This window comes from Solea solea, chromosome 19, assembly GCF_958295425.1.
Source record: "Solea solea chromosome 19, fSolSol10.1, whole genome shotgun sequence".
NCBI lineage: Eukaryota > Metazoa > Chordata > Actinopteri > Pleuronectiformes > Soleidae > Solea > Solea solea.
This window is the reverse complement of record NC_081152.1, coordinates 13059741-13087490: the sequence shown is the minus strand read 5'-3', so window position 1 is coordinate 13087490 and position 27750 is coordinate 13059741. Positions and strand designations below refer to the sequence as shown.

At 40.1% G+C, this 27750-nt stretch overlaps 2 protein-coding genes across 4 annotated transcripts; both read right to left on the bottom strand.

The window, feature by feature from the left end:
* Positions 1-968: 968 nt before the first annotated feature.
* On the bottom strand, positions 969-19849 carry dgcr2 (DiGeorge syndrome critical region gene 2). 3 transcript variants are annotated; one of them, XM_058616641.1, is made up of 11 exons: positions 19433-19849; positions 13106-13138; positions 12004-12126; positions 8123-8218; positions 7825-8035; positions 6239-6315; positions 5957-6139; positions 5654-5857; positions 4581-4733; positions 4254-4490; positions 969-3082 (listed from the first exon to the last, which is right to left on the bottom strand). In XM_058616641.1, the coding sequence occupies exons 1-11, from the start codon at positions 19512-19514 to the stop codon at positions 2850-2852; spliced, it is 1632 nt and encodes a 543-aa protein (XP_058472624.1). In that variant the 5' UTR covers positions 19515-19849; the 3' UTR covers positions 969-2849. The 3 variants fall into 3 exon arrangements, with proteins under 3 accessions (XP_058472624.1, XP_058472625.1, XP_058472626.1); XM_058616642.1 differs by lacking the exon at positions 13106-13138 and having other exon boundaries at positions 19433-19848; XM_058616643.1 differs by lacking the exons at positions 12004-12126; positions 13106-13138.
* A 1176-nt stretch (positions 19850-21025) lies between these two features.
* On the bottom strand, positions 21026-26512 carry ess2 (ess-2 splicing factor homolog). Its single transcript, XM_058616644.1, has 10 exons — positions 26132-26512; positions 25051-25219; positions 24776-24859; positions 24362-24531; positions 24062-24179; positions 23842-23975; positions 23585-23687; positions 23357-23466; positions 22408-22523; positions 21026-22240 (listed from the first exon to the last, which is right to left on the bottom strand). Exons 1-10 carry the CDS (start codon positions 26276-26278, stop codon positions 21961-21963), a joined length of 1431 nt encoding a protein of 476 aa, XP_058472627.1. The 5' UTR covers positions 26279-26512; the 3' UTR covers positions 21026-21960.
* Positions 26513-27750: the final 1238 nt, after the last annotated feature.

Here is a 27750-nt window from a genome sequence, read left to right as displayed (position 1 = left end):
GTAATTCTGCGTTTCAAGACTTAATCTTATCTTTAAACAGTGAATGGAATCTCTCTGTGGTTTGTGGGCGAAAAACAACAGACATTTGACATCGTCCTTGTGGGGTTTTGGAAACACCGATTGACATTTTAGGAATTTTAGGAATAAAACAACAGTAATTAAAATAGTAAATAAACAGTAAAAAAAAAAAAAAAAACATGGTTAAAATGTGAAGAAGTTGAAATAATATAGTCATTACCAGAGTATTTTGAGTGAGTGCAGCATAACTGACATTTAGTTTGAATTTTTTCCACATGAAATAATCAGAAAATGGGGGGGGGGGGGACTTTCTTGACTTTCACACGTAAGAATGAAGATAGTTATCCTTCTTCTCCCACGTCTCATAAATGTAATCCCAGTCTGGACTGAGCAGCTCAGTGTGGAGTGTCGCGTCTCCCCCGTTCAGTCACAGATGATGTGACTCTGTCACCACTCGGCCCGTGTGAAACAAAGCCTCTTTTCTCTGCGGGGTGCGACAGCGCTCTTCAGCGAGTATCACTGTATCCACCTGCCGCCTCATGAGTCATAACACGTGAGGTGTGCAAGCGCTATATCCACTTTCTCTAAATTATTCCCCTCTTTAAGAGACTGTGGATTGGATTTATTCCGACAACCTCTATCCCACTGTCTGAGGGTGGATTTCCCCTGCGCTTCACCTTAATCCTCTTGTGACATTTGGCCGCTTAAGTTTCCTCGGCTCAGTCAAGGGAGTCACAGAGGACTGAATGCTGAATGTCACGACGATCGCCGACGTGTAACGCAGAGTTCAGCGTGTGTTCGCAGCCAGTGACGCACGAGTCATCCTTCATGGTGCAATTTATTTGGCATTTGATTAGATGTACATCTACCTCAGAGAAAAAAACACAACCCCCGCAAATGCAGCATTTTGGCAAATTTAAAGGCTAGCAGGGGGACAAACAAAGACAATAAAATGTAGTATTTGTTGTATTATACATGAAAACAACTCAAATTAGACCTCACACCGCCGTAGTGTTGCACAGAATCTACAGTGTAAATGCTGCTGTTTGGGTCATAGTGGGGGAGGGGGAGGTTTTTAGACGTATACGCAGGTATTAAACTATATAGTAGAGTCTGTACAGGACACGCTGTTGAGCTTAAAATATTTCCACCGAAAGAAATAAATTAAAAAAAAAAAAAAGAGAAAAAAAGCCAAAAACTCTCAGCATGCCAGAGCATAAAAACATGCATAGCAGGTCCAACAAAACATCACAGAAATAAAAACTTCATTTCATGAGAAAAGGAAAAAAAACAAACAAACAAAAAAATAGCAGTCGACCACCTCCGATACACATGCTAGGTTAATGAAGATTTTGTTTGAAGAATAATCCACTGTGGATTGTCATTATACCAAAAAACAGAGGGACACATAAGCCTCGGCGCCAAAAAATAATAACGTTTTATCGAGTACAATCACACATGACGTGCACAGTCGTCCCAACACACATTTTACAAGTGGATGCTGGTGGCTGTGGGTCAATTCTGTAAAAAAAAAAAAGAAGAATACAATTCATCCTTGAGTGAGTCAAACGATTGTCGTCTTTACAGGAAGTTTTAACGCTTCTCTTTTGAGACCCATCAACACCAGAGACAGAAAAGCTATTATGACATTATTCTCATCAGCAGCTGGAAACGTCCTCAGTAAACTGACCACACACACACACACACACACACACACACACACACACACACACACACACACACACACACACACACACACACACACACACACACACACACACACACACACACACACACACACACACACACACACACACACACACACACACACACACACACAGAGAGAGAGGGAAAAACCAAACGGACAAAAGAAAATCCAACAAAAAACGATCTAATCAAGGGAGAAGCTTTCAGTCGCTAAGAAGCAAAAGACACAACTACTCCGCGGAGAGTTGATGAGGTAACAACGAGAACATCTGCGTTCATTTAACTTAATGAATTTCACCGTCGTCCTCCAAATCTTCACACTCGCACTTGAAAAGCTTTTACTGCCTTTTCGGATCAGGCTGTTTCTACACGGCAACAATACAACCAAAGATCACGGCCTCCACTCTTCAAAAAAACAACAACCAACAAAACACACAATATCAAATTCAGTATCCATCAGTACCACAACATTCACTGATACACAACATCTTGTGTCAGCTTTACCTCATAGAAAAAAATCGGAGGAAACTAAATCGTACCTTCTTCACGAGATTAAAACCTCCGAACTACAAAATGTGGCTTTGCTGAAAATATGTATCATAAACATGGAAGACGGCGTCAGGTATGAGACTAATGACAAACGAGGATTGTTGGGGGACATGCTGCGATCTGATGAGAACATTGCGGGTCAATGACAGAATGTTGCAAACAACGAGGAAGGAGGAACAAAAGCTGGCGTCATGGCCTTTTTTTTTTGTTTTTCTTTTCTCTTATTTTTGTTGCCTTGTGCTGGACTGAAACAAACAAGTATTACAAACTTGACTGGCACGGTCCTGAGGGGGCTTATTTACATCAGGGCGTTCTTGACCAATCTTGGCCAACTGAGATGTTTCAAAAAGCTTTGCTCAGTCTACGCAGAAAGTCAAAGTTGCAGCTTTCTCTGCTTGAATGTAGTGTTCTTCTCCGTCTTCTTCTCAGCTCTCACTGCACAGTCTTCAGAGAGAGGAAATCCATCTCCACCCGCGTGACACCGCGAAGAAACCGAGGGCTGCTCCGTCCTCTCACACGTGTGTACTAACAGCAGGTAATGTCCGGGTGCAGCTCCCCACCGTCCGTCCGCAGTCCTATACCACCGTGCTGAGGGAGGTGCAGTCTGCGGGCATGGAGGTGGGGACGTGGCCATCTGTCGGCGTGTCGGGCCCCACCAGGAGGGTGCTGCTGTCAATGGAGTCCTCCCTCTCCTGTGTGGGTGGAGCCGAGCCGGGCACGGAGCAGGACATGTTGGGGATATCGGTCTGGAGTCGGTCCACCATGACGTTCATTGGGCCGGGCACCATAGAAACCCCAGCGTGATGTCCTGAAGGTAACGACAGGGAGAAGAAACCAGAAAAAACAAATATATCGATAAGTGAAAACCACAGTCGATCTAAACACACGTGAAACAATTAGTCTTCAAACTCTCTGCTCTCTGCTCGACTTAAAGCTGCAGTGCGTAACTGTTAGTGACTTGCTGTTGATGTTAAGTGGAGCTGAGAGGCTTAATCAGCGCTGTGAGAACTTATGTGACAGGTTTGAATCTAACAGACGTTTGTTTATATATTTTTTTGTTACGCACTATAGCTAGCCGATTCAAATGGTGGCTCGCAGGCCACATGTTGCCCAAAAGCAACCTCTTAGTGGCCCGGCAACAATGAGGAAAAACTAGACAAACACTTTCCCTACATTCCTACATAATCTCCAACAGTAGCACTGACCACGCGTGGGTCATGTGTGACAAATATTTATCTTCATTCAGAGAAACTAATGCTGTTGCATGATTCATTCATGCTGTTGCATTCTCATTTATTTAAAAGCTTAAAGGGAAACAACTGTGATTTCATGCACTTTGCGGTTTACAAAGGACAGAATGAGCAAAGTATTTTTATTTCAAAGTGAAGAACATTATTGCTACGACCTCAGATTCTGTTCACGTAAAATTTTATTTTTGTTATAGGCCTTTCAAGCATTTGCACCCATTTTAAATTTTAAATTCAGTTCATAAAATGTGGCCCAGCCCAGAGTTTGTAATTGAATAGCCCTGCACTGTAGCTTTAATGTTTAATCTTCATGTTACTGTTGTGTTTCCTTACTTCTCAAGTCCAAATAATATGGCAGAACTAATTAAGACAAGGCAAAATGAGAACAAAATGATATTTTTACACATATTTCCATTTTAAATTACTTAATATTTACAATTTTAAAAAAATATCTGTTAATAGATAATAATTCTCAGTAATCTCAATGACTACAGGTAGTTTAATAACTATTGATTTTTCATATATATTATATCCAAAAATATAAATATAAGTATTGCATTAAATCACTCCTCATTAAAAAGGTATCTTCCCTTCTAGCTACATACTGAATCGTCCCCTAAGGGAGAAATGAACACCGCTGTTCTTTTCTGTACATAATGAAATGCATGAATAATAATAATGAGATACATGAATAATAACGAGATGCACGAATAATAATGAGACTGCACCAACCCAGATCAACATAGAGGAGGCTGTCGGGGTTGATGGAGGCCTCATATGGAGGTGGAGGGTCGTCAGGATGCTGGATGTCCGGGTATTTGTAGGCTGCGTACGGCGGCGGAGGCTCCTGGAAATGAAACGCGCCTCCTTCTCCGTCGTCGGAGAGATGCAGGGGAGTGAGGCCGGTGCCGAAGGCGTCCGGGCCGTAGTCGAAGCCCGGGACTCGTCGTCCGAGGTTAAAGTGATGCACTGAAGTCAGACAGACACAGAGGGGATATGTTATCATCTGAAACATTTAAAAACATCTAAGTTCTTCAAACATGATCAATTAATACTCACGGTTTCCTCCGATCAGTGTTTCGATGCGTTCACGCCTCCGCTGACGCAGCCTGTGCACCATGAAGAGCAGCAGAGAGAGGATGAGGAACGACGAGATGCAGCTGACAATCAGTCTCATCCCACTGGCCATGGAGTCAAACAGACTGTTTCCATCTGAGGGAATAAAACACTTAAGATTAGTACTTTTTTTAAAGGCTCATTGGTTTAAAATGACCTGCTGATTTTCACACTCTGTATTCTGTTCAAAGTGAAACAAACGCACTTACTACTATTTTGTTTCATTCTGCACATGAGCTGAGTTAATGAGCTGATTACATCTTTCGTTTTTTAGCCCTCGTTAAAAACCTCAAAAATAAATAGTTAGGAATTTATGTGGAAAAACACCTTCAAAATACACATTTCACACATCTGTGAATCTCCTTACTCCATACTGAACTAACCAATAAATGCTGGCAAAAACATTGACAATAATTTCACTAAAGTACCGACATAAGTGAAGACTGCTCATCACGTGCTTGCACGATTCCAAAACTCTACCTTTTACAGACACTGGATCATTTCCTATTAGTTAATGACTATATTTTATCAACTAGAGAAAAAACTGCCAAACAAACTGGCAAAATAAACACATAAAATAATAATAATACATTTTATTTATAGGTTTAGGTTTATAGGTTATGCGTTTCAACACAAAAAAACATAAAAAAAAACAAAAAACGAGTTAAATTGTGATCACAGAGAGAAAGCAACCTGATGAGTCTGGATTTAAAGAGTAGAAGTGAAGTTGAGTGGCTGAAAGCTCTGCTCCGCATGGTGGTAATAAACGATAATACTATATAATTATCAGTAGCATAGCTTCACTGATTTCTGAACATCGACGTCGGCCGTAGAAAAACCCTCATTACTTTAGCTCTACTTAAGAGTGTAAGAATCAATATCAAACCCTGACATAAAAATGCCATTATATGACATTTCAAGAATGAAAACTAATGATTAAATCATGAGAAACTATTCAGCTAAAGTGGAAAAAGGCCGTCTCATCAGTGTGATGTATCAGTAGGGGGCAGCAGTACCTGGGTCCAGGCAGGTGAACTTGCAGCACTCCTTTGGGTCCTTGCGGAAATGCTGGCAGCCCTGCGGCCGCTCGCACAGAGCTGCCACGCACATCTCGGGTTCGCCGTCGTGACACGTGCAGCTCAGACACGGGTCGTCGCCCTTGGGAGTGAAGTAGTAGCCCTCGTTTACGACGTTGTCCTTGATATCCACACACGTTTGCCCTGTGAGGGAGAAACAACATTAAAACAAAGCTAAAAAGAAAATCACAACAGAAATGTGTTTTTTTGTACATCAGATTCAAAGACATAATAAACACGTACTCCTCTTGCAGAGGAAGGGGAACTTTTTGTAGCAGTTCTCGGCGTGCCAACTGTGCAGGCCTCGTTCATTCATGCTTTTGATCTGAAAGCGCTGCAGCTGGGCACAGAAGACGTTGTCCTGTGATGGAGACGTCTCCCCAATACTGGTGAGACCCTCTGGTGGTAGAAACACCTGCATCGATCCTGTTGAAAGACACAACACCGGACGTTTTAAGGAACAAAAATTATCGAATAGTTGCTTTTTTTATTTTTTTTTAAAGGAAAGAATTATGTCTTAAATACCTTTGTATGCAACCTCCCAGCGGCCCTCCAGAGTGTGGTTCTGATTGGTGATGACATATTGGTAACCGACCCAAAACCTTGAAATTAAACAAAAAAAAAGGGGGAGGTTAACAGTGGGAAAATTCTGTCAAACTCTTTCAGGGTTTGCACATCAATCAATTTAAGGTGATTCAGTTGCCCCCACTGGCCACTAGATGGCCTACTAACAATAATGGAGTACTTCTCTTCAGAACAGGCTGATACACTTCATACAAATCAAAAAGGTCAACAAAAGGTGACGTTCAAGTTGGAAAAGGAGACGAGCAACTTGGTTTTGTTCCCAGGTTGCAAGTTTCCTCTTTTGTAATAAGAAAAGCGAAAAGTAGAGATTTTAAGCAAACGTGTTCAGGCAGTTATTTACTTTGTAGTAACAAGACAAATTGAAGGACAACAAAGTGGAGGGTAGAGGTTTGACAAGAGGAGAAGTGCTTTTTTTTTTTTTTCCTACAGCACATTTTCTCACAGAAACTAAAAAGCAAAAATATAATTATGGTGTTACGACTGAAACAATTTTTATTAGGTTCTATAAAAGTGATAAATGGCTTTCCGATTTATCAGTTTGAAAAGTTCAGCTCCATCTGGAATTCTTGGCAGGCTCGGGAGTGTTTTCACATCTCTGACTTTCAGTGCGGTTTAATCACTTTCTGGCTTGTGTTGTGCTCTTGGTGTGATTTGTTTGGGCAGGTGTGAACGCGGTAGTGTCACGCTGGCGCAGACCAAAACAATCACACCGAGATCCTTCAGAGGAAGTGGACTCACTTCGCCCCGTGTGATCTCCAGAAACTTTGGAGCTGCCGGTGGGAACGTGATCCAATAACTATACGACCCAACAACAAAAGGTGCATTCGGCGAGATTGAGATAAATGGCTTCTGTAGCCAGAGCCGTGCTGGGATGCAACAGACCATACTAACTAAAGGCATGAAGTGCACTAATACGCCATCTTAAGTGCTAGGGCTCCGAGCGTTTTCACCCGGCACTGCGGCGTGTGCCTTTGAATTTTTGCCACTATGCAAGAGCAGAGCACACAATGGATGCGCCTCAAAGGAAAATTGGCCATGTAGATTTGTGATAATAAGCAGCTGTATAGACCGGTCACGTGGTTCACAGAGGAAGCTGTGTCAAACACTTTGAGATGCACAGACCTCCCACATTTATCACAAGTCTCATTTTAATATTTTAATGTGGCTTATCAGATGTTTGGGGTGTGAAAATTAAACCCAAACAGTGCAACTAGTGTACACATGGGCAGATGTTACCTCGCTGACTTCCTTATCCAGACTAGTTTCTTTGAATGCGGCGTTGCAGTGTCAAACATATTGTTTTAAATCTCGACATCTCACGTCGACCATAGAAGTCTTTCTAATGCCGTAGTATCGGCCGAGGTCTGCACTGCGGTGCCTCGTGCGAGTATAAATGAGGCTTCAAGGGAGTCGACATTGTAATGCGGTTTGTACTAGTGTATTTTGGCTTGCCTGGATTCATCTACAGGTGTGAAAACCGTCGCAGACGAATGCCACACATCGCAAACAAGACGGTAAACACTCACTTGCACTGCTCTCTGTGCTCACACACCGAGTCGTCAAAGTCCACCTCGATCTTCAGTATGAACTGCAGCTCCTCGTTGGTCACGAACGTAGCCAGCGAGCCGTTGACTCTCTGACAGGTGTCCACGGCCTGCCAGTAGTTCTCATTCCTCAGGTAGACTTTGTAACAGCTGGCCGTCTTCTCGTAGTGATGCCACCCACTGGGGCATTTCTCTGTGGACGAATCAGGGACACTTTAGCATCGCGGTTGATAAGAGCTTGGTACGCGGTCATAAAGACTACAAAAACAAAAGGGCATACTTGAGATGCTGCTGAGGCGAACAGGAGGATCCACGGCGATGACATCTTCCACCTGGTCGTATCCGTTACCGAAGCGAAACCTCTCCTCTTTTATAGCTGCAAGAGAATGAGTCAAAGTTAACAAAAAAAGTGGATGAATTTTTTTTTTCTCTGTAGCAGTGCACATATTGGTTTGTGTTGTGTAACCTGCAACAAGGGTGTGATGCAACGATTCAAGCTTTTATATTTGTCAGACAGTGAAACCATCAGCGGTGCTTTTTTTCCCCAGATGTGCCTGGAAATGACTCAATTTAAATGATGTTGGTGGAAAGGAGACACAATTTGCACTGCATCCATGCAGTTTCTCCTGTGTCTCCTCCCCCTGCTTCGTGTATTACATGCTTCTGATCAGCGTTTCCTCTTTTGCTTTTGGTTCACTGCTTATAATGGGAAGATATTCAAGGAAGATAAAAGTGGACCCAAAGCCTTGTGTTGTTTTGATTATGATAAGGATTTCACAGTACTTCAGATCTTTAACTTAAAATATGTTAAATGCATTAGACAACACTGCCAACAGACAGACTTTGTTCACTTATCAAATAACACTTGACAACTGTTGCATTAAAATCACAAAAAAACAACAGAGCTGCACATAACTCATTATTAAATGGCAAGCAATGAGAAGCAGAAGATTGAGGATTACCTGAGAACTGAAAGATGAAGCTTTAACGGAGCTAAAATAAACATGTTTGTCTGTTGCATTTAATTGTGCAACACAGTGCAATTACAACATAACCGTTTTATATCTGAAATGGTCTCGTTTCTGTAACTATTTGTACTTTCTATCCTGCTTGACCAGATACTCCCTGGAAGAAGAATTCTTTTATCTCAATGGGAACCTTCCTGGCTAAATAAACAATACATAAATAAATAAAACAACAGTGTCCACAATGGTCAGAATGAATGACAGCAATACTTCGGTTATTTATTTACTGAATCAGTTGTTTCAGTTCTCAAACAAATACATAACTCAACGTTATAGGTCGTAGGAATCGATTAAAAATGTCAAATAACTACTTTCACACCTCTTTCTCTCATCAAACAATTAATACCTAATTTTCCATGTTTTTTTTTTATATGATGACACCAAGTATACAATTTGCATTAATCTGACCACATCATGTCTCAGGTTATGTGCAGTGTGGCTTACCTTTGAGCAGCTTGAAATGTGTCTTTTTTTTTTTTTAAACCAGTTGGATATTTTTAATGTAGTTTCCTTTTTTCAGTTCTCTGTATTGTAATGACTACACATGGCTTTACAGTGTCTGCAGGTATTTACTTTCATCTGGCTGGAATTAAGGATTACTGCACCTAACCATATTATTCAACAAAGCTAATCCCAAAGCAGGGACATTGATTTTACTGTGTGATTCAGCACGGACACTGCTCACTGAGGCATGTGTGAACATGGCTTAAGGTTTTTTTCTTTTTCAGCAGATAATAATCAGCACATTTGCTTCTGAACATAAACAATATTACTACACACGTTTGCACTATTTGACTGATTTTATTTGTTAATAAACAAAGAAACATTTCTGCTAAAGAATTCCGCGCTGCCGGCGAGACATTAACGGACAATTCCTGCTTTTATTTTCCATTTGATTAATGGGTCTGGGGTTAAAACCTCAGTCAGAAGACGGTGTTGTCAGCAGGCACAACCACTGGTGTATGGAGGTCACATGCTGTACTCAATCCTTCCAATAATTCCCATTATACGATCAGAGAGCTGGGGACAAGGTCTCTTTGGATTTAGCAGCAAACAATAGGATTTCAGTCAAAAGGCTTAGCACTGCATTATCTATGCACTACTCAAGAGATCAAGAAACAGTAAACAAAAACACAGATACGTGTGTCGCCACACTAAAAAAAAATCAAAGCACCTCCGTCCGCCATCTGACACGGTCAGTCCACAGCAGCTAATCTTGCTCTGTGATTAACCGTGGTGGATTAGGTGGACTGTGTCCTACCTGCAGACAACAATCTGTGAAACTAAATCAGCTGGACTGAACAAACCATGATGTAACTACTGTCCTGCAGTTCAGGGTCTGGTTGCAACAAGTGGACATAAGGGAGGTCAGAAATATGGTCCAATGTGCAAGAGTTAGTGACATCCAACAGTGCTACACAAGCCAGGTTACTACGGTGGCCTTCAAATTGGCCTTATCAAAATGATCGACAATTAATTTATTATTAAATCGAGTAATCATTGGAGCCCGAGTATAAACCCTCCGAAATGTTATGTGCTGGACCTTTAAGCTACACCAGATGTAACTTGAATCCAACATTATCTTTATGACAGTCGGGCCACCTTGGCTGTAATCAAGGACAGCAGTAAACCCAGTCTGGAGCAGGAGTTATACTTTTATTTGTCATTAATGTCTCATGTTTAACTGCGAGTACGACAGAAGGAAATATGAAGAAAAGTAGAGCACAATAACGTTACATATTACTGTATTGTCACTGAACACCAACTGTCTGCTTGTAGCAAATGAACGGTATATGTACTACGGTATATGTACTACATATGTGTATAATATAACACAGGTCGTATTAAAGATAACATGTATCAAGGATGCACAGAAGTGTTTTTCCTTAGATCAGGTGGATTATAATTGTAAATATTAATGTCAGTTCATAGTTGAAATGATCAATTTATTGATGTCAATCACATGGCTGTAATACCAATGTAATACGAAATACTCAAAGCCAAAGTTATATTTTTGTAAATGAAATTGAATTGTTCCTTTAACACAGACCACAGTTTACATGGCAAGATCTGTTCATTTGCTGTTGGATCAACTGAATTTCCAGAGCTATTTTGGCTTTCTCTAACTCCAGCTTCTGTTTCTCCAGCTCCAGCTTTTCACGCTCCACCTGTAGTTTCTGCGTTTCAGCTTCCGCTCTAACTATCTGCTTCTGAAGGAGCAGCTGCTGCAGGTGACCAACTCTCATCCACTCTGCTTGTGGGACTTTGCTGCTGGGTGGAGCGGTTTGTGGAGGACGAGGGGTGACATCAGTCGAGTCTGCAATAATATAGTGAACTGATTAAATCTGGCCTGTACTGTCATAATATTAGAATATTTGTAAGACCTAAATATCGGATTATTTAGCTCTTGTTAAGGTGCAGAAGTAAATAAATTCTAATTAAAATTCACACATTCATCTCCTCACTCTCTTCCAGAGGTTTCTCTGTACCACTTTCCCATTGACCAAAACCATCAAAAGTCCAGTGTAGTGTTAAAAATATCACTCCTGACTTTGTCACCTCACAGGGAAATGTGTTAGTAACACCTTACCAAATGTGAGTGAATTAAACACACTACCACACTACAGCGTTGTGGTTCCTCATTGTTTGTACAGAATATTAACGTAAACACTCCGGTGACGTATAGAGAAGCGACATTTTTTTCCATTTTTGGTGGTAGTTTAACGACAGAGAGCTAGCTTAGCAGCAGTCCTCCACCCCCCCTTTTTATCAGTGGCAGCTGTAGCCTCACAGCAGGAGTCTGCATTTCCACATCTTAAAGAATTTTCGATAAAGTGTCAGAGGTTTTTGTGTGTTTTCACATCCAGGTAAGACTCATTTGCGGGACAAAGACATCTCAGTTAGCGAGTATAGCAAAGGCAGTAGTGTGGGAGCAGTTGACTCACAAGTGAACGGGAGACCACAGTTAAAGTTTCCTTGGTCTGTGATGTGTTGGTGAAGCATCTTTAGTCACACATGCCTATCACGTGGTTGCTTGTACTCACAGGTGAGGAATGGAGAATTGGGCCAAATGATGCAAAATGAATTAGGCTAAACAGAGGTTAGACGTTAAAGGGTACAAGTAAATGACACTCACAGGGACAGTCCATCTCGTCACTCTTGTCCTCACATGCTGTCCAGCCGTCACACTGCCAGGACATGGGGATACATTGCATCTTCCCACTGCGGCAGGCAAACTGCCCGGGGCTGCAGCGCTGCTCTGAAATACAAGAAAAGGAAAACGTGTGTCCCGTCAAACCTACAAGTGACTGTGGCCATTCTTTTTTCCCCAAACAAGACAAATCAAACACTGTATAAGTCAGAGTTCAGCCAAGGGACAAAAACTGGACAACTTGAGCTTTCACTGCAGTTAATAAAATATGAGATGTTAGATGATGATGGGAGTGAACATTTACAATGTGGAATAACTGAATAAACTGTTCTTACTGATAGTGACCAGGTAGACATTAAGAAAACGTAGGTCAAATAAGACCTATATAGGCAGTGAATGTAAAAAAGAAAAGAAAATCCAAAGCAGCTGTTGACCAGGTTGGTTTAGTTAAGTCCAGAAATGTGAAACCACTAAAAGAACATGTGCGTGCAATTTTGATTGTGCCCAAGTAATTCGATATATTCCATAAAATCAGACCACTGAGGAAAGCAAGTCTTTAAATAACACTTTGGCTATAAGGGAAACTGTTAAGTGTCAGACCTACAGTACATATACATACACCACAGTGACAGGGTTATTGACTGAGTTTATGCTGAGAGGGTCTCCATGCTGATGTGTGATTAACATAAGTGACGCCTCTGTGTCAGAGGTCACTCTCTTAAACCTTTTTCCATGTGATGAATGGACCAACAAAAAAAAGTTGGGGTGACAGTGTTGTTCACAGAAAAGGAGATCATGTACCAAAAAAACCTAATACTACTACTTTGAAAATAAGACTTTTTTCCTAACAGTTAGCAATTGGTAAGTCAGAGTCAGATCTTCTCCACAAAGAACCGTCATACTTCCAAATACCAAGAAATTAAGATGATAAAACATTCTCAGGTGAGACTGCAGGACAATTTCAATTTCCATCTCAAGAGCTATAAAGACAAAGGAAACTCCAACTGAATAAGCTGCTGCTGCTGCTGATTTATTCCAACGAAAACACCTAAGAGTTACTACACTCAAAGACATACTGCTTGCTTACCTGACAATAATCTTGCCAGAGCTAGCCGTGGACCTGAAACAAATAAAAACAATAGTGTGACTATTCTGTCAAATTGGAATATTTGCCCTTGTCTATATGTAATTTGTCTGCTCTTACAAAACCACTTACTGATATACTCTTTTTATTGTCAGCATTTGTCAGTGACAGGCAGCTTCCTCAATTACAGTTTTACCAGTTGTGTGTACATTAGACCATCTGTTCTTGTACAGGTGGCCATGTGTACCTACAGTGGAGCTGGACCACCCAATTATCTGGCCAATATGGCTACACTATTTTTACTATGAAAAGAAGCCTGGGGCTATTTAAAGACGCTCTCTTTCGTTTCACCTTTGAACCAGACACCTCAGCTGGCGTTAAACACAAACAACTTTGATGAAACCCATAGAACAAGGTCACGACACACTCATTAAATTAGCATGCAGATCTATAAATTACTTGGAATATTGCAATGATGTCAATTTGTGCTGAATACTATTTGTCGTCCTTTTGTTATACTGGCATAAATCCATGCCATCGTTCACCATAATTCAACATAGCCTTTACATCAAAGCCCAAATTGTCTGTTCTCTGCTGAAGGTTGTTTTAAAGCCATTAAAACACAATACACGTTGCCCTGTTTTAGTTGACTAAGTGGATTGAGAATCATTACAGATGGCTCTCTGTCCTGGGACTTCATTGTGTCTGGATGTGTGCCAGGTTGAAAGACCATTAGAGACCATGTATTCCAACTGCATTAGCGACGACGTGTTAGTTAATAATTGAGATTTCAAGAGAAAAAGAATGACTAGGTTTAAATATTTGTGTCTTAAACAATTTAATAGAAGTAATTTTGTGCATGGCTGCTGTGTTATCCAACCAATCCTCTGATGGCTGAAGATTTTTCCCAGTAAACACTGCTTTTGCTTTGCTATTTGTTAGTTTACTTGGAAACTCAATCATAAAAAGTCTTATCGACATGAGCTCATGACTGGGGAAAAAAAATGTCTCATGTTTCCATCTGAGCCGAGTTTGAATAACAACTCACTGCCTGCAGCCCGCACAAATCAGTATTCATGTGTTCAGTGCTTCACTGATAAAAGCTGCTGCTGGAAATTCCACAAGAGGAGAATTCATTCAGAGATCAGCATCCTCCTGTTTTAGATTATCAGATGTTACAAGTTAGAAGTGCCACTTGGGCATCGCCACTTTACAATGGTCTATATCTAGAACAGCGTTAATTTGATCTTTGCTTAGTTTCCTGATTGATAAAAAAAAGTGTCTGAACTGGCTGTAATATATACACAGCTGCCAAAGAAGCTCTACTTAGGAAGGGATTTAGGTACTTAGGTAGTGATTTAACTGCACATAATTCAATTGTGGCTATTAATTTTTGTTTTGAAGACATTATTTTGCCCAAAAACACACTGCGATTAAACCAGGAACCACCCTTCCTTGTGAGCCAATCTGCACAATCAGGAGTGATTTAATTCTGAAATTAGATTACATTACATGTCATTTAGCAGACGCTATTATCCAAAGCGACTTACAATGGAATTGAGTACAATCAGCCAGGGGGGGAATCGAACTTGCGACCATGATGTCTATCGCACACAGGGTACCGGTCTTAACCACTGAGCCACTCCACTGAAATAAAGTGACACATACACCCACCTAACCCTAACCCTAACCCACCCATTGCATCACAAGTAAATTTCAACCTAATACCCACGTAAATAGTTCATATAACTATGGGTTTGGAGAATCATGACACCGATACACCCATTATCTGTATCTGAGCAAACATTACTTATTTATTCACTGCAATAAATCTGCCAGGAAACCAGAGCATTAACAAATTCAAACTGCTGTCAAATTTCGCAATTCTGGCTTTTCACAATAGGTTGGGAAAAATAATGAGGGATGGGAAGTTAGCAACCATTGCTTATTTAGCCCGTTTCTCTTATAAGCTTTGGATTTTGTCAGAAATGAGTGAACACTGGCTTCCCTGAGGAAAGAGAGCCTCTGCATCTCTTATATAACCAACAGAAATAAAAAAACAAAAGACAGCAAAACTGCCCCAACTCAGTGCAAGGCCAGTTCACTGTATATCCTTCAATATAACTAACGCTGTAGATTTCCAGTCTCTCATGATTCACCTCTTCTCTGAGGATCACCATTAAAAGCAGTGAGTGGGTACAGACATTCATGTCCATTTCATTATTCCACCTAAAACAACTTCATCTGTGTGGTTTTAAGCCATTTGGTTTGCAAAACATTTGCTGAATAACCAAGGTGAAAACAATCACCTTTACTGTTTAAAGTGGCTTTCAAGAAGCTTTTCCTGTGTTGCAGAATATTCATGCAAGACCTGATATAACGCGATTCATGTAAAGAGGTCTTGTTTTCAAGCTAGAGGTTTGCAGGACATCAGTGTGTGTGGTGTATCCCAGAGAAATGTGTGATCTTTGTGAAAATTCAATTACAGACAGATGTTGATCGACTACTAAGAGGATTTTGCTTAGCAGAATAATTACATTTTACAAATTGTAATCAATTAGCTTGCGATTTTCTGCTACTTTAAACCAATCACCTACTCAAAAGATACAAATTACATTATACTGAAAGTATAAAAATAACCTCTTTATTTAAGTGAGCATATTGTTGCTAGGGATGGCACAATACCACATTTTTGTGTCTGATACAATTACCAATATCAGTCCAATATAATAATTGTAGACCTTTTCTATGAAGCCGTTTCCTTTATTTCTGCCTCTAACAGGAAGAAATCAGTCATCTATACTTGTGTCATTAGAACAACATAACAGCATGCCCAAATATGATTTATTGAAACACACTTAATCGAGTAATCACAATAAGACTGGGAAATCTGGGGAAACTACCTAAAAGATATTTCCAAAAACAAAAGTTCTCTCCATTTGGGTCACGGTACATTAACTCCCAACTGTAGCTGCAATGTCATGTCCATGTAGTAACAGGTGAACAAAAACATCTGACTGGTTGTTGATTGAAAATGCCTGCCAAAAGTTAAACCACGGCCAATTTTTTTTGTGCGGATTGCAAAAACAAACAGTGATAAGCCAGCTGCCAGTGGAACAGATGAGAGGCTCATTCCCACGTACAATGAACAAGGTTCAGCTGACTTGTTGATCAGATTTATGGCCACATAAACACAGAGGGGATGATTTCAGTCCTCGTAACAAGCATTAGATTTGCCTCACCAGAGGCTGCTGACTTTCTCTGGTTTGGAGATTATTTTAATGCGTTTAATAGCATTGGCTGCATTGTGCCTTTACAAACTTATTTAGCTATTGCATAAAAGTAGGTCAGTCTGACACAGGACTTTGAGAGTGACCTGTATATACTGTATGCAATATATGATGAGAACAAGCTCAGTTTTACATTTGTCACATACGTTTACAATATTGTACATTGAGTTATGACTTCCTTTATACATGAGCAAATCACTGAGTCACATTACTTGCAAGGGAAACGGATTTCCTCTTTAAAAGCGGTTATGACTGTACTTTAAGATAAAATCACCTCTAGCGTTGCAGTGAACAATAAACATGATTAAACTCTGATTCAGGAGCATTTGACAGTTTAATGGCTTCTGGCCAGCATCCAAACCGGGTTGCATAAGATTGACAGCTTTTTACACTTCTTTAAAGGCGACATAGAATGCTTGTATCACACATATATGTTAGTTATGGAGGTCTACTTGCATATATTAACTTGTTTTCATGATTAAAAACCTCCTAATCGCTGCAAACGAGCCGATCAAAATATCTCCTCACTGACGCTCTCGTCAGCCGCGCTGTTTCAGACCAAACAGTTGCTGTGATTGGCCAGCCAACGAGAGCTTTCCTATTGTCCTGTGATTGGCCAGGTACCTGGAAGTGACGTAATAGACAGGCCAGCTCTCAGATACACAGCTCCCCCTCTGGCACGGTGGATGCTCTGCATCTCAGCAGCTACAACGAGACTAGTTCTTCTTCTTCTTCTTCTGCGGTTGAATGTACGCAACCGGATGTGCCCGGACTAGTGCCCGCACCGGGAGGCGCTACGGTGGTGAGGATTTCTGATGACGACATCAAATTAAGGAAGTGTCGATCCGCTTCGCAGAGCCCAGGAAAACAATACAACACTATTTTCTCAACAGTGGCTGAACTGTTTGTTCTGAAACTTTAGGGTTTCATAAACGAGGTAATGACGCAGATACACACACAAACGCAGCGTTAATTGGAGCTTCCGGTCTATGTCACCTTTAATAGCAACTTACAAATGTGACATGTAGGTAAACTGCAGAGCAGCAACCCAAGCAAGATACAACCTTGCATTTCCGTGTCTGTAACCTGCTGTGGAGCTGGAATGGAAACCAGGTAATCCAGGTACAGGAAGACTGGAGTGCCAAATAAATTACTAATATAGACTACAAGATGCACCTTTATTATACCATCATATTCCATGTAGAGTGAAGAGTGTAAAATGGTTCAAGCTTACTTGTATAAAAGGGACAAGTAACCATGCTCATACTTGCTCAAACATCTGCTATTGAATTTTGTTCCAAGAAAATGGATTATTCTTTTGCTGAATGTCTAATCCATGTGGGGATACAGATTGAGGAGCTAGTACTTGATGTGCACCAGCATGCTCTGCAAAAACACACCCTCTCTATCAAAGCCTGTGCAAGAAAACAGGTCGTCTCATGCAGGAGCTCTGAGATGAAGGCCACGGCATAACCCAAACAAACAACAAGCAGTGATTTCAATACAAAAATCCACAAACAAAACACAACCCAGGCCACTTCTCTATTCAAAAGAAGATAACCTTCATTTCTAAATGAGTCAATCAAGTTACAGAAACAAATGGCTTGAGCTTGATTTTAAACATGGGAGCAACAAACAATTTGATAAATAATTATTAGTTGTTAGTTGAGTGAGCGCAAATGAATATACTCCTAAAATTAATTAATTAAATTAAACAATCAGGCCCAAGTACAACAACCTCTGTGTACAAATGAAGAAGTTGTAACCCATTTCCTGGATCAATGATCAATGATATGATCATTAATGAGCTGATATCAACAATCTAAAGAGTCTTTCTAATCTCCGCAATTGCAAGGATCACATGTTGAGGCCAAGAGGAGACCACAATGATAATAACGCATTAATCTTGTTGCCCTTTAAACGCAGAAAAGCAGCCGAGAAAAGTGACCTAAAATCATGTACGTGGTCCAGTGAACAGGAGCTTCAGTGTGCCACAGCATAGGAAACGGTTAGATGAAATTAAAACGGACACTGTGTTTCTTTAAAATACGTGTTAAGCCAGAAATGACGTTGCACTGGTACAGTCCAAAGCCTTTTCCCATGAAATCATGGCAGTTATATTTAATCAGTCTGATGTGTTTCACTGTACAGCTTCCGCAGGGGTGAATGGGCTTAGTGATGCAGGAACTTGAAGCGTTAAGTCTTAACTGTGCATCAACATCAGATTTAGCTCTGTCGTTGTCAGTCCCAGCCATGGGGACATTGGCACAGACGCCTCCCTTATAAAAAAGAGGAAGAGAGAATTGTAGTTGTTTATATTAATAGACAATTTGAGCTATACCAGCAGAGAGGTGAACACTCTGGAACACTAACAGCTTTTTATTATACCACTGTTACACCACGATTTCTCTCATCTGTGCAATTATATCTGTACCAGTATAAATCTTTGCAATAATCACATACAAGTGTGCCCTGTGGTGTTTATTGTGTATCAAATGTAAGTTTTAGATATATTATAGTCCTAGTTTATACGTGTCACTTCTGAGTTTTTGCAGCTGTAACAAGTGGGTTCAATAATATAATTAATATATTACGTATTGTGCCTTTTTCCTGTATATTGTTTCATTTTCTTAACTGGACTATGAGTCTGTAATTAAGTCTAAATTGAATTTACATACAGAACAAGAAGTAATGGTCTGTTTTGGAACGACTGGATCGCGTTCAAGTGATTTTTTTTTCTGACAATAATGTTGCTGTGTGGACGGTGTAGTAAAGTGGTTAAGTGTCTGCCATTTAACGATTGCATTGTTGTTATTTTAGTTGACCTACTTATAATAAAAACAAATGACCGCGTCTGTGCTGATGCGCCGCCCGCCAACAGCATCACAGCAGCGGCTGAAAAAAACACCAGAGTCCGTGGTTTACTCCGCAGGCCTCTGACCCTCCTCCCGCTCCTTGCTTTCAGCAGTAATCCGTTTGTCCCACTTTCATACACCAGACCACGGTTAATGTAAGCAAAGAATGAACCTGTGTGATTTACCTGTCCGTAGTGGGTCCGTTACAGTGAGGACGAAGAGAAGAGAGAAAAGGACGAAACTGCTGCTGTCAGCCTTTGGAAACATTTATCCTCCATTCATAGTTACTCCTCTATTCAGAAATGTAAAAAGATATACCGACGAACTGCACCGTCTACAACGATAAACGCTTCAAACGGTTTCTGCCCATGCCTTTGTGCACGCAAACCGACGGCTAACACTGAAGAAAACAGCGCGTGTGTGAAGCATAGTCGCCCCGCACGGTGAAAACAGTTTGCGTGTGTGTTGTCCGAACGGCTAACATTAGCTAAGTGGCTCCACTGTTATCGTCGTCCGTCCCCCTTCCGCTGCTCACTGTGGAGCCGCGCTGATCCAAGATGGCTGCGGCCTCCCATCACAACAATCCCAAACACGCAACACGCAGGCGACCAGCTGGAGAAGCTGCCAGTCTGGGCGGAGTTATAGTCCGCTGTGACACACGACAACCAATGAGTGTGTGTGTCCTTTGGGATTATTGTGAGATGAATCAATCCCAAAATATCAACCTGGTTCCATGAAGCAGATACACGATGATAAATTACACAGATTATTATTCTACATGACCATCACGCCAGATACAGAGATTTTTTTTTACTCAAATCAAAGCCAATTTGATTGATTTTCACTTTAACTTTTTTTTTCATATTCATTTGGATCAGAGCTGTTGAGCAAAAACGCAGTCACATGCAGATTTACTTGTAAATGACTCTATTGTTTGGCCTTCCTTCCTCCCTGCTTGGGACAATCTGACCTTTTTGACCTTGTGTGATACATAATAAGAGCAAGCTGACCAGAAACTCAGTATTGGTCTGATACTGATAAACATTTTTTGAACAAACTGGTGTCATCTGTAAATCCCTAATATCACAAATCTGCTTTACTATACACACACTGTGAATATTTTTGAAATGTGCAGTTATATCTAGGTGATTGTTACACCAGCACAAAAGTCTTATTAAGAGCCACGTTATTAAAAAAGTGGTGAAAACATTGTGCAGATCTGATACCTGAATGTCAATGAGTTAGCAAGTGGTTATCAAGTCATCCCTAATGTTAGCCAATAGGTCAAACTCCATGACTGGCTTTATAACAAGCTAAAATCTCCTAATTTCTTCATGGGTCAATAACTAACATCCTTAAAAATAGTTAGGATGGTCATTAAACAGGCAGTCAAACACTGGCAAAAGACAGAGGTAATAACAGGCTCAGTTTTCTAATCATTATAGAAGTTTTTCACAGCAGCTTTGTAGGTTTAAAAGAAAAGCATGCAAACAGTTCCCCTTGTTGTGTCTTGAGAACGTCACCAAGCCACCACAATTACACAGCGTTTGTGCCAGAGCTCAACACCCACCATAAAAATCAAACTAAAAATCAAGTGTTTTTTTTTATAAAAGTTATCTGAATCAAATCCAAATTCATCCGAGTTAAACTCCTTGATAGTGAAAGGTTTTACATGAACGCTAATGCGCAACAATTCACACTCCGTCAATAAGACATTTGTGTACAAAAATAAGACGTCTAAAGTTCAGCACAGGTCAATATGCAGTCTTAAGAGCATGAATAAAGAAAAGTTTTAATCCAAACAACTCCAAGCAAGAAGTCATTCCCACAGAGTGGAATTTAGTCTTTAAAAGTATGTGCTGTCAGATGATATACCCACTTGACCAAGACTGCTGAAGTTTCACATTTGCTTCCGCTGAGGTTTAAAACACATATTTCGGTACAGAGGAGTTTTTCCTTCCACTTCTTATGCTGATGCTGCAATACGCTTGGTTGCTAATCTGTGACATTTTGTTACTTCTCACCACAAGCAATTAAGACTTAACAAAATCCAAACCTTTCCATTAAATGCTTTTGACCAAAAGGAAAGTAGACAGCATTTCTTATGAAAACAAATATGTATATTAAACATCAACAGAACTAATAACAAAGGAATATCCACGTATTGCAACGCAAGCAACTCAAGACTCAAAATCTGCCAAATCTTTGTTTCAATGCATTATCAACAAGTACTCTTTTAGAAAAATAAAGCTGCAGCAAGTGTGCCGAATTTCTCTCACACCAGACCTCACTTGGATTTATAAAAAACAGCAGCAGGGTTCCCCGTAACCTCAAACCACAAGCCGCGTATATGTGCTGTATTTGTGGGTGGAGCTTAAACACTTAAGTGTCTGAATATGCCTAAGTGTGTTTAATTAATTAAAAATGATAGACACTCACTGTTCCAAGAACTAAGAACTGGATGTTTAAATCTCAGAAAGAATGATAATAAATACATTTAAAATTCAACTAAGCGTGTGTTAATGAGTTCTGGCAGGGATAACAAAAATAAATACATCAAAAAACAATATTTCACTGGGATCTAGATAAACCATTTTTTTTAATTAAATCATCCAGCTAAAATAATGTAAAAATGTGATGTGAAGCTTCCTGTAAAGTTCTCCACATTACAATAATGTTATGTACAGTTGCAGCAGAAAGCAGCTCCTCCCACTTAGAAAAAGTCTGAGGCTTTTCTTCTCTTGGGAAGTTGCAGGAGATCGTCTGTGAGTGATGTAACATCCTGAGAGCTCGGCGTCTTGGCTTTGGTTGGTGTTGGTGTTCCTGATGGAGTAGATAGGTCACCAAAGGGAGACTTGGAACCAAGGACTCTGTGTGAGGGAGATGGGGTGTAACTTGCTCTGAGCGCTTTGTCCGTGTATTTGCTAGACGTCCGATTAACGAGTCTCTGCAGGGCGGGGGACAGGGCCGGGCTCAGACCTTTAGGTGTAAGACTGCGACATAAAGAATAACATGTTCAGTTAGTTAATATCACATGACTGCTCGAACAAACACTTTTGGTAATAAACAAGTGGTGTCAAAGCTTAGAGTTTAAGTTTCTACCGTGTGTTGTTACAAGCAGATAAAAGTATTTTAGTACTTTAAGTATTTAAGTATTTACCTTGCAAGGTTCTCTGTGACCTTTCGTAAAGCCTCCTGCTTTTTGGCACGATTTTTGGCAGCAGCTTCATTCGCCATCTTTATACCCAGCCTCTCTCGTCGTCCAGGTTCTGGAATCTATTAAGAGACAATGTTAGAAGTTTAGATGTTAACATAGCAGCCTACAAACATTTTCCATACAAAAGTGGAAATAATGGAGCACAAAGTGAAGTCACACTAGGGTGTTTTTGAAAGCGGGTCTTAGCTAATGTTCATGTTCGCACACGCAGTTTCTTCCACATGAAATGTTTGGGCCCTCCCATGTTTATAAAGTGAGATGGATTCAGATTCAATCAGCTGCGATGTCTTTCATGGTACACAAACACTGTAAACACTCCTGACCACTGTAGTGCTGTTAAACCATAGAGACCGCAGCTACACCTTAATTTAAACAGTCTGACAACCAAAGCTATTCTTAAGATTCTTGGGGGTAACGTAAGCTGCTTCCAGACATGCACTTTAGCCATTCTGCGGAGATCGTCCAGAAGGGCTGTATATGTGAACAAAAATGTCCACCGCAGATAATGTCCAAGTGAGCTCATGTGAGAATGCAGCAGGAATAACGTTGTGTAATCCACAGTGAGTGAATGGTGTCACTCCTTCATCGAGATGATCTGAAGATTCTCCTGTTGTTGTCTCACCCTGACAAACGTCACACTGTGATTGTCACATAGGAACCGGCATTATCCATACTGACACAGGGTAACTTCATTTTTGTTCAGATATCCACTGTGTATTGAGCCTAGTTTATACTCGCCCAAGGCACCATGGCTTGGATCTTTGCAGACAAGTTCTTGTGTGAAGTGTGTCACTATGACTTGCTGCACCGCAACAAAGAAACAATTCTGGACACAGGAAATATTTTTCATATTATTAACAGAGCATTTCAGCGACAACTGAATGATAAGCACCTTAAATGATGGACCATGATTCCTCTCAACATACGGTGAGTCTGATCCATCCAGTCGAAATGGAGTACTTTCAATCTCACCCCAGGTCATCAGAGGTGACTCAGCCACACCTGACAAAAAGAGACAAAAAAACAAAAACGATCAGAAATGTATTTCAAACATAGGTAGAACAAAATTAATAAATGTAAGGCAACAATTCATTGGTGATTAATTTTAGGACACACTTACCAGGGGCATGAGAAGGTGTTCCCTCAAAACCATATCCATTCACTGTTGGAGAGTCATGTGGGATGAGCTCTTTCCCATCAGGGCCTACTTTACCCTGTTTGAACTAAACATAAAACCAGATAACAGCCTCACTCAGCAAATTAAACTGCAGAATAACATGTCATGCAGAGATACTTAATTCAAAAATGTGGAGCACATCTAGACCAATACAAAATGCTTTATTTCTGAATTTCATGAACCATGTTCCTAAATTGTACCTGTGCATTGAGAGCCGCAGCCTGTTGAATCTGGCTTTTGTTGAGCGCTTTGCTGAACGGGTCTCCAACAAAACGTGTGTTTTTGTGAATTATCTCCCTTGGCTTCTTAAAGAGAGTGTCATCGTCTTTAACACCTGAAATGATATAAAGCACATTATAACCTTTTTTTGTCTCATTTAAAACATTTTTTTTTAAGTTTTAGTTTTTAAAATAACCGTACCCTCTGGATAATACATCAAGGCATTCTTTGCTTTGTACTCCCATGTCTCCAGTCCAGCTTTGATACATTCAAGTGCTGCCTTCTCCGGTGCTAGTAAAGCAAGGTTCTCCTCATGGCGCTGAAACACATAAGTGTTTATTAATGTATCTTTGCTGTAGTCTTGGGATGTGTGAAATAATAATCTAAATGATAGTGATCAACTGCTTGAAAGGGTAAGTGATATCTAACTTAAACCACCGTCATATGTAACACAAATGTTTGTGTTTGAATTTTATTAAAATCTGATCTACAAATACATACCTGTTTGAATTCGGCCTCAGCTTCATATAACCAGGAATGTCTCAGTTTCTCCTTGTCTTCAGCCAGATCCATTATCTGTTCAAATGATGCATTATCCTCACTGGTATTTTTAACAAGGAAACGATCCAGGGAGGGAAGCTCTTTTTCTTCCTTGTCTTCATCTTTGTAATCTGTAAATAAAATATTGATAGAAAAAAAATGGTTTAACCACTGTTTAATTACTATTTACCTTCTCTGTTGGTCCAGTTTTTCGGTATTCTTGCCAAATATTTCTATTCATGGGGCTAACTGAAGGGGGAAATTAATAATAAACATGTCAAATTACTAATTTAAGTATATAAGTAATTTGAAAGTACTATTTGAAAGAAAATGTATTAACTCATTCTTCAAATAAAAATAAAAATAGATACTTACCTCCATCTAAACCTTTATTGCCACGAATCGAGGATGGAGATCCTGACTGGCCCACAGGTGTCTCAAAACTAGCCGGAGTAACATCTTACACACAAAGAGAATGAAATGGAAACATAGTTGAAAAGCACATACAGAAAATCAGACATAGGATTTCAGTATACTGCCACAAGGTTGAAGAATCAATATTACATACAAAGCAGCAAAAGATACACAAGCTATTCTATCTTTCTGAAGATGAAGATACAGCATTTAAATTATCACGTAATGATACTCACAAGGGGCAGACGATCGCGGTGTAGATTTTGTCAAAGATGATCCATATCGAATGGATATGTCTCTCATCCTCTCGAGGTCTCCATTTTCCTCTGCTTCCAGATATTCCTTCTGTGCTTGCAATTTTGTCACATCTGGGAAGAAATCCCTTTGGATGATCTTCTCTAAACTCTAGAAACAAACACAGGTAAATGTATAAGTCTTATGTTCAGTGAGAATACTTGTTCTTTGATGCAACTCAGTTATGTGACCCATATTTCTCAGCCAAGCCACTTCATATAATTTATTTTTTCCTGGAAAATAATAGTTTCTAAAACAAATCAGAACGATAACACTGCAGTTTATTCACAAATTAAAATTAAATGTCAATAGATATTTTAAAAACCTCATTTGAACATCACTAAATTATTTCCTTTTCCTAACTATTGCTTAAAACGGTTAAATATTTCAATGTAAAATAAAAGAGAGGAAAGGTATGGAACTCATTGCATGAGTAGCTATTACTTTAATTACAAACAATCAAAATGATTGTTAGCACAAATTACGACCAATTCATTATTTAATATCATGATTTACAGGTGATCCACTGTGGCGACACCTAGAGAGGGAAAAGCCGAAAGGAATATACTTTATATACCCACATCACATAAAAGTATATATTTTATAAACCAATGTCATTAACCCTCCTGTTATGTTTGTCAGGAAGAGCAATTATGTTCGTGGGTTAATGTGACCTGATACACGTTCATTCAAAAGTTGTCAGAAAAAAATCCTAACATGAACTGTTCTACATGTTTTACATGCCAAGTATGATTTATTGACAAAACTACTGATACAAACTCTTAGATCGTCAAACTCTGACTATCATTCGTATTTTTAAAAAAAAGAAGAGGTATGACAACCCTGATAAATTAAGAATATGTATTTAAAGTGTCACATATTAAGACCATGTATAAACTTAAAAATACTTTGATAATACGCCATGGGAAAAGGCCTTGCTAGCTAACATTAGCCTTGTAAAACTGAACTTGTGTTATCTCGCCCTAACATAAAACTAATAGGGCTCGTCTAAAATGTATTTACCTCAATATATTGCACTTCATCGAGGACATTTCTCTTCGGCTTGTCGGTCTCTTTGTCTTCAGATGGCTGCCGCAGAGCCACTGTTGTTACCGTTACAGGGACGAGGGTCCCAGACAGCGCTCTCCTCACACTCGCGCTGCCTTCCATGTAGCTTCACAGGCTAAAAGCTAACTACGAATCGTTCAATAACAAACAAAGACTAGAGGGGGTAAACACAATATGGATTTCTACTTGATAAATACACCATAGAACGTAACCGATTCCACAACGGACATGTTTTCGACAGATGAGAGCACAATAAATCGTTGTGCGTTAACTAGCCATTAGCCACCACCGGAGGAAAACACAAGAACTACGGACGTACTACGTTGAGTGAAGCCTTTAATGTTACGTCACCGGAAGTGTACCCCATGTGATTTCTAGTATTTTCGAATTTGCTTTAGGAAGGAACATGAGAGGAGAGGAAGACAATTGTTGATACTTTGAAGTGAAAATGTAAAGACAACCAATAACAATAATGATATCCATTATCTCTATTCACAATTTTATGAAATATGATTTCTCTGAAATATTTAAAACGTGTTTGAAGCCTGTCAGAAATCATCACAAACACTACTTTGAACAAGGTGAATCAATATTTTCGGTGACATTTTGTTTCTTTTATAAAATGATGAAAAAAGACACTGTCTCATTTGACAGGCAACTAACTATAATATAATATAATATAATAGACATGTTATTGTCATTGTTCCAAAATATTACAACAAATGCAGCTCAATTATGTCAGGGAGCTGCATAAATAGTTTTCAACATTAATTACACTTTCACATAACTCAAGTGGAGGCTATGGAGAGGATGTGCAATACGTTTTTGCGGAGATGGCTGGGTGTTCCTTCATCAGTCAGCTTGGTTAATCTGTACGGCAAGACTTCCAAACCCCACCTCCCAGCTCCATCAGTGGTGGAAGAATTCAAAGCCACCAAGGCAAGGGCAGTCAGCAGCACACTCTTAGTGTCCAGGGATAAGAAAGTAAGACATGCAAACAAGTCCCTCAGGTGTGGAAGGAAATGGAAACCTCGAGAAGCAGGCAAGAAAGCACAAGTATACCAGAAGCACCAGGAGATAGTCAAAGTGGTTTGTCAAGGGTGGTTGGGACTTGGAAATTACAATGTAAAGAGGTGGCGCAAGGCCAACGCTGAGGTCAGAAGAATTGTGAAGGAGGGGGTCCACAAGTCAGTTGAAGAAGACTGCCGTGTAAAAGCAGCAGGGCTCAGTCAGCAGGGTCAGTGGATTCAGTGGGACCAGGAAATCGAGCGATCATTGTCCTGGAAAGAACGTCAGTTAACTGTCCGAGGCAAAATGACCTTCCCTCTGCATGTAGTGGCTGCTGACCTTTTGACGATTCCAAGCAACCTTGAGATACAAGGCAAAGAAGAGAACCCATCATGCAAACTTTGTGGGGCAACCCACTGTACCCTGAAACATATCCTGACTGGTTGTCCCAAAGCACTGGCAGAAGGTAGATATAGGTGGAGACATGACAAGGTCCTCTCAGAGATCGCCAAATGGACAGATCTGCAGAGAGTCAAAGCCAACAAACATCAAGCACAACCACCATC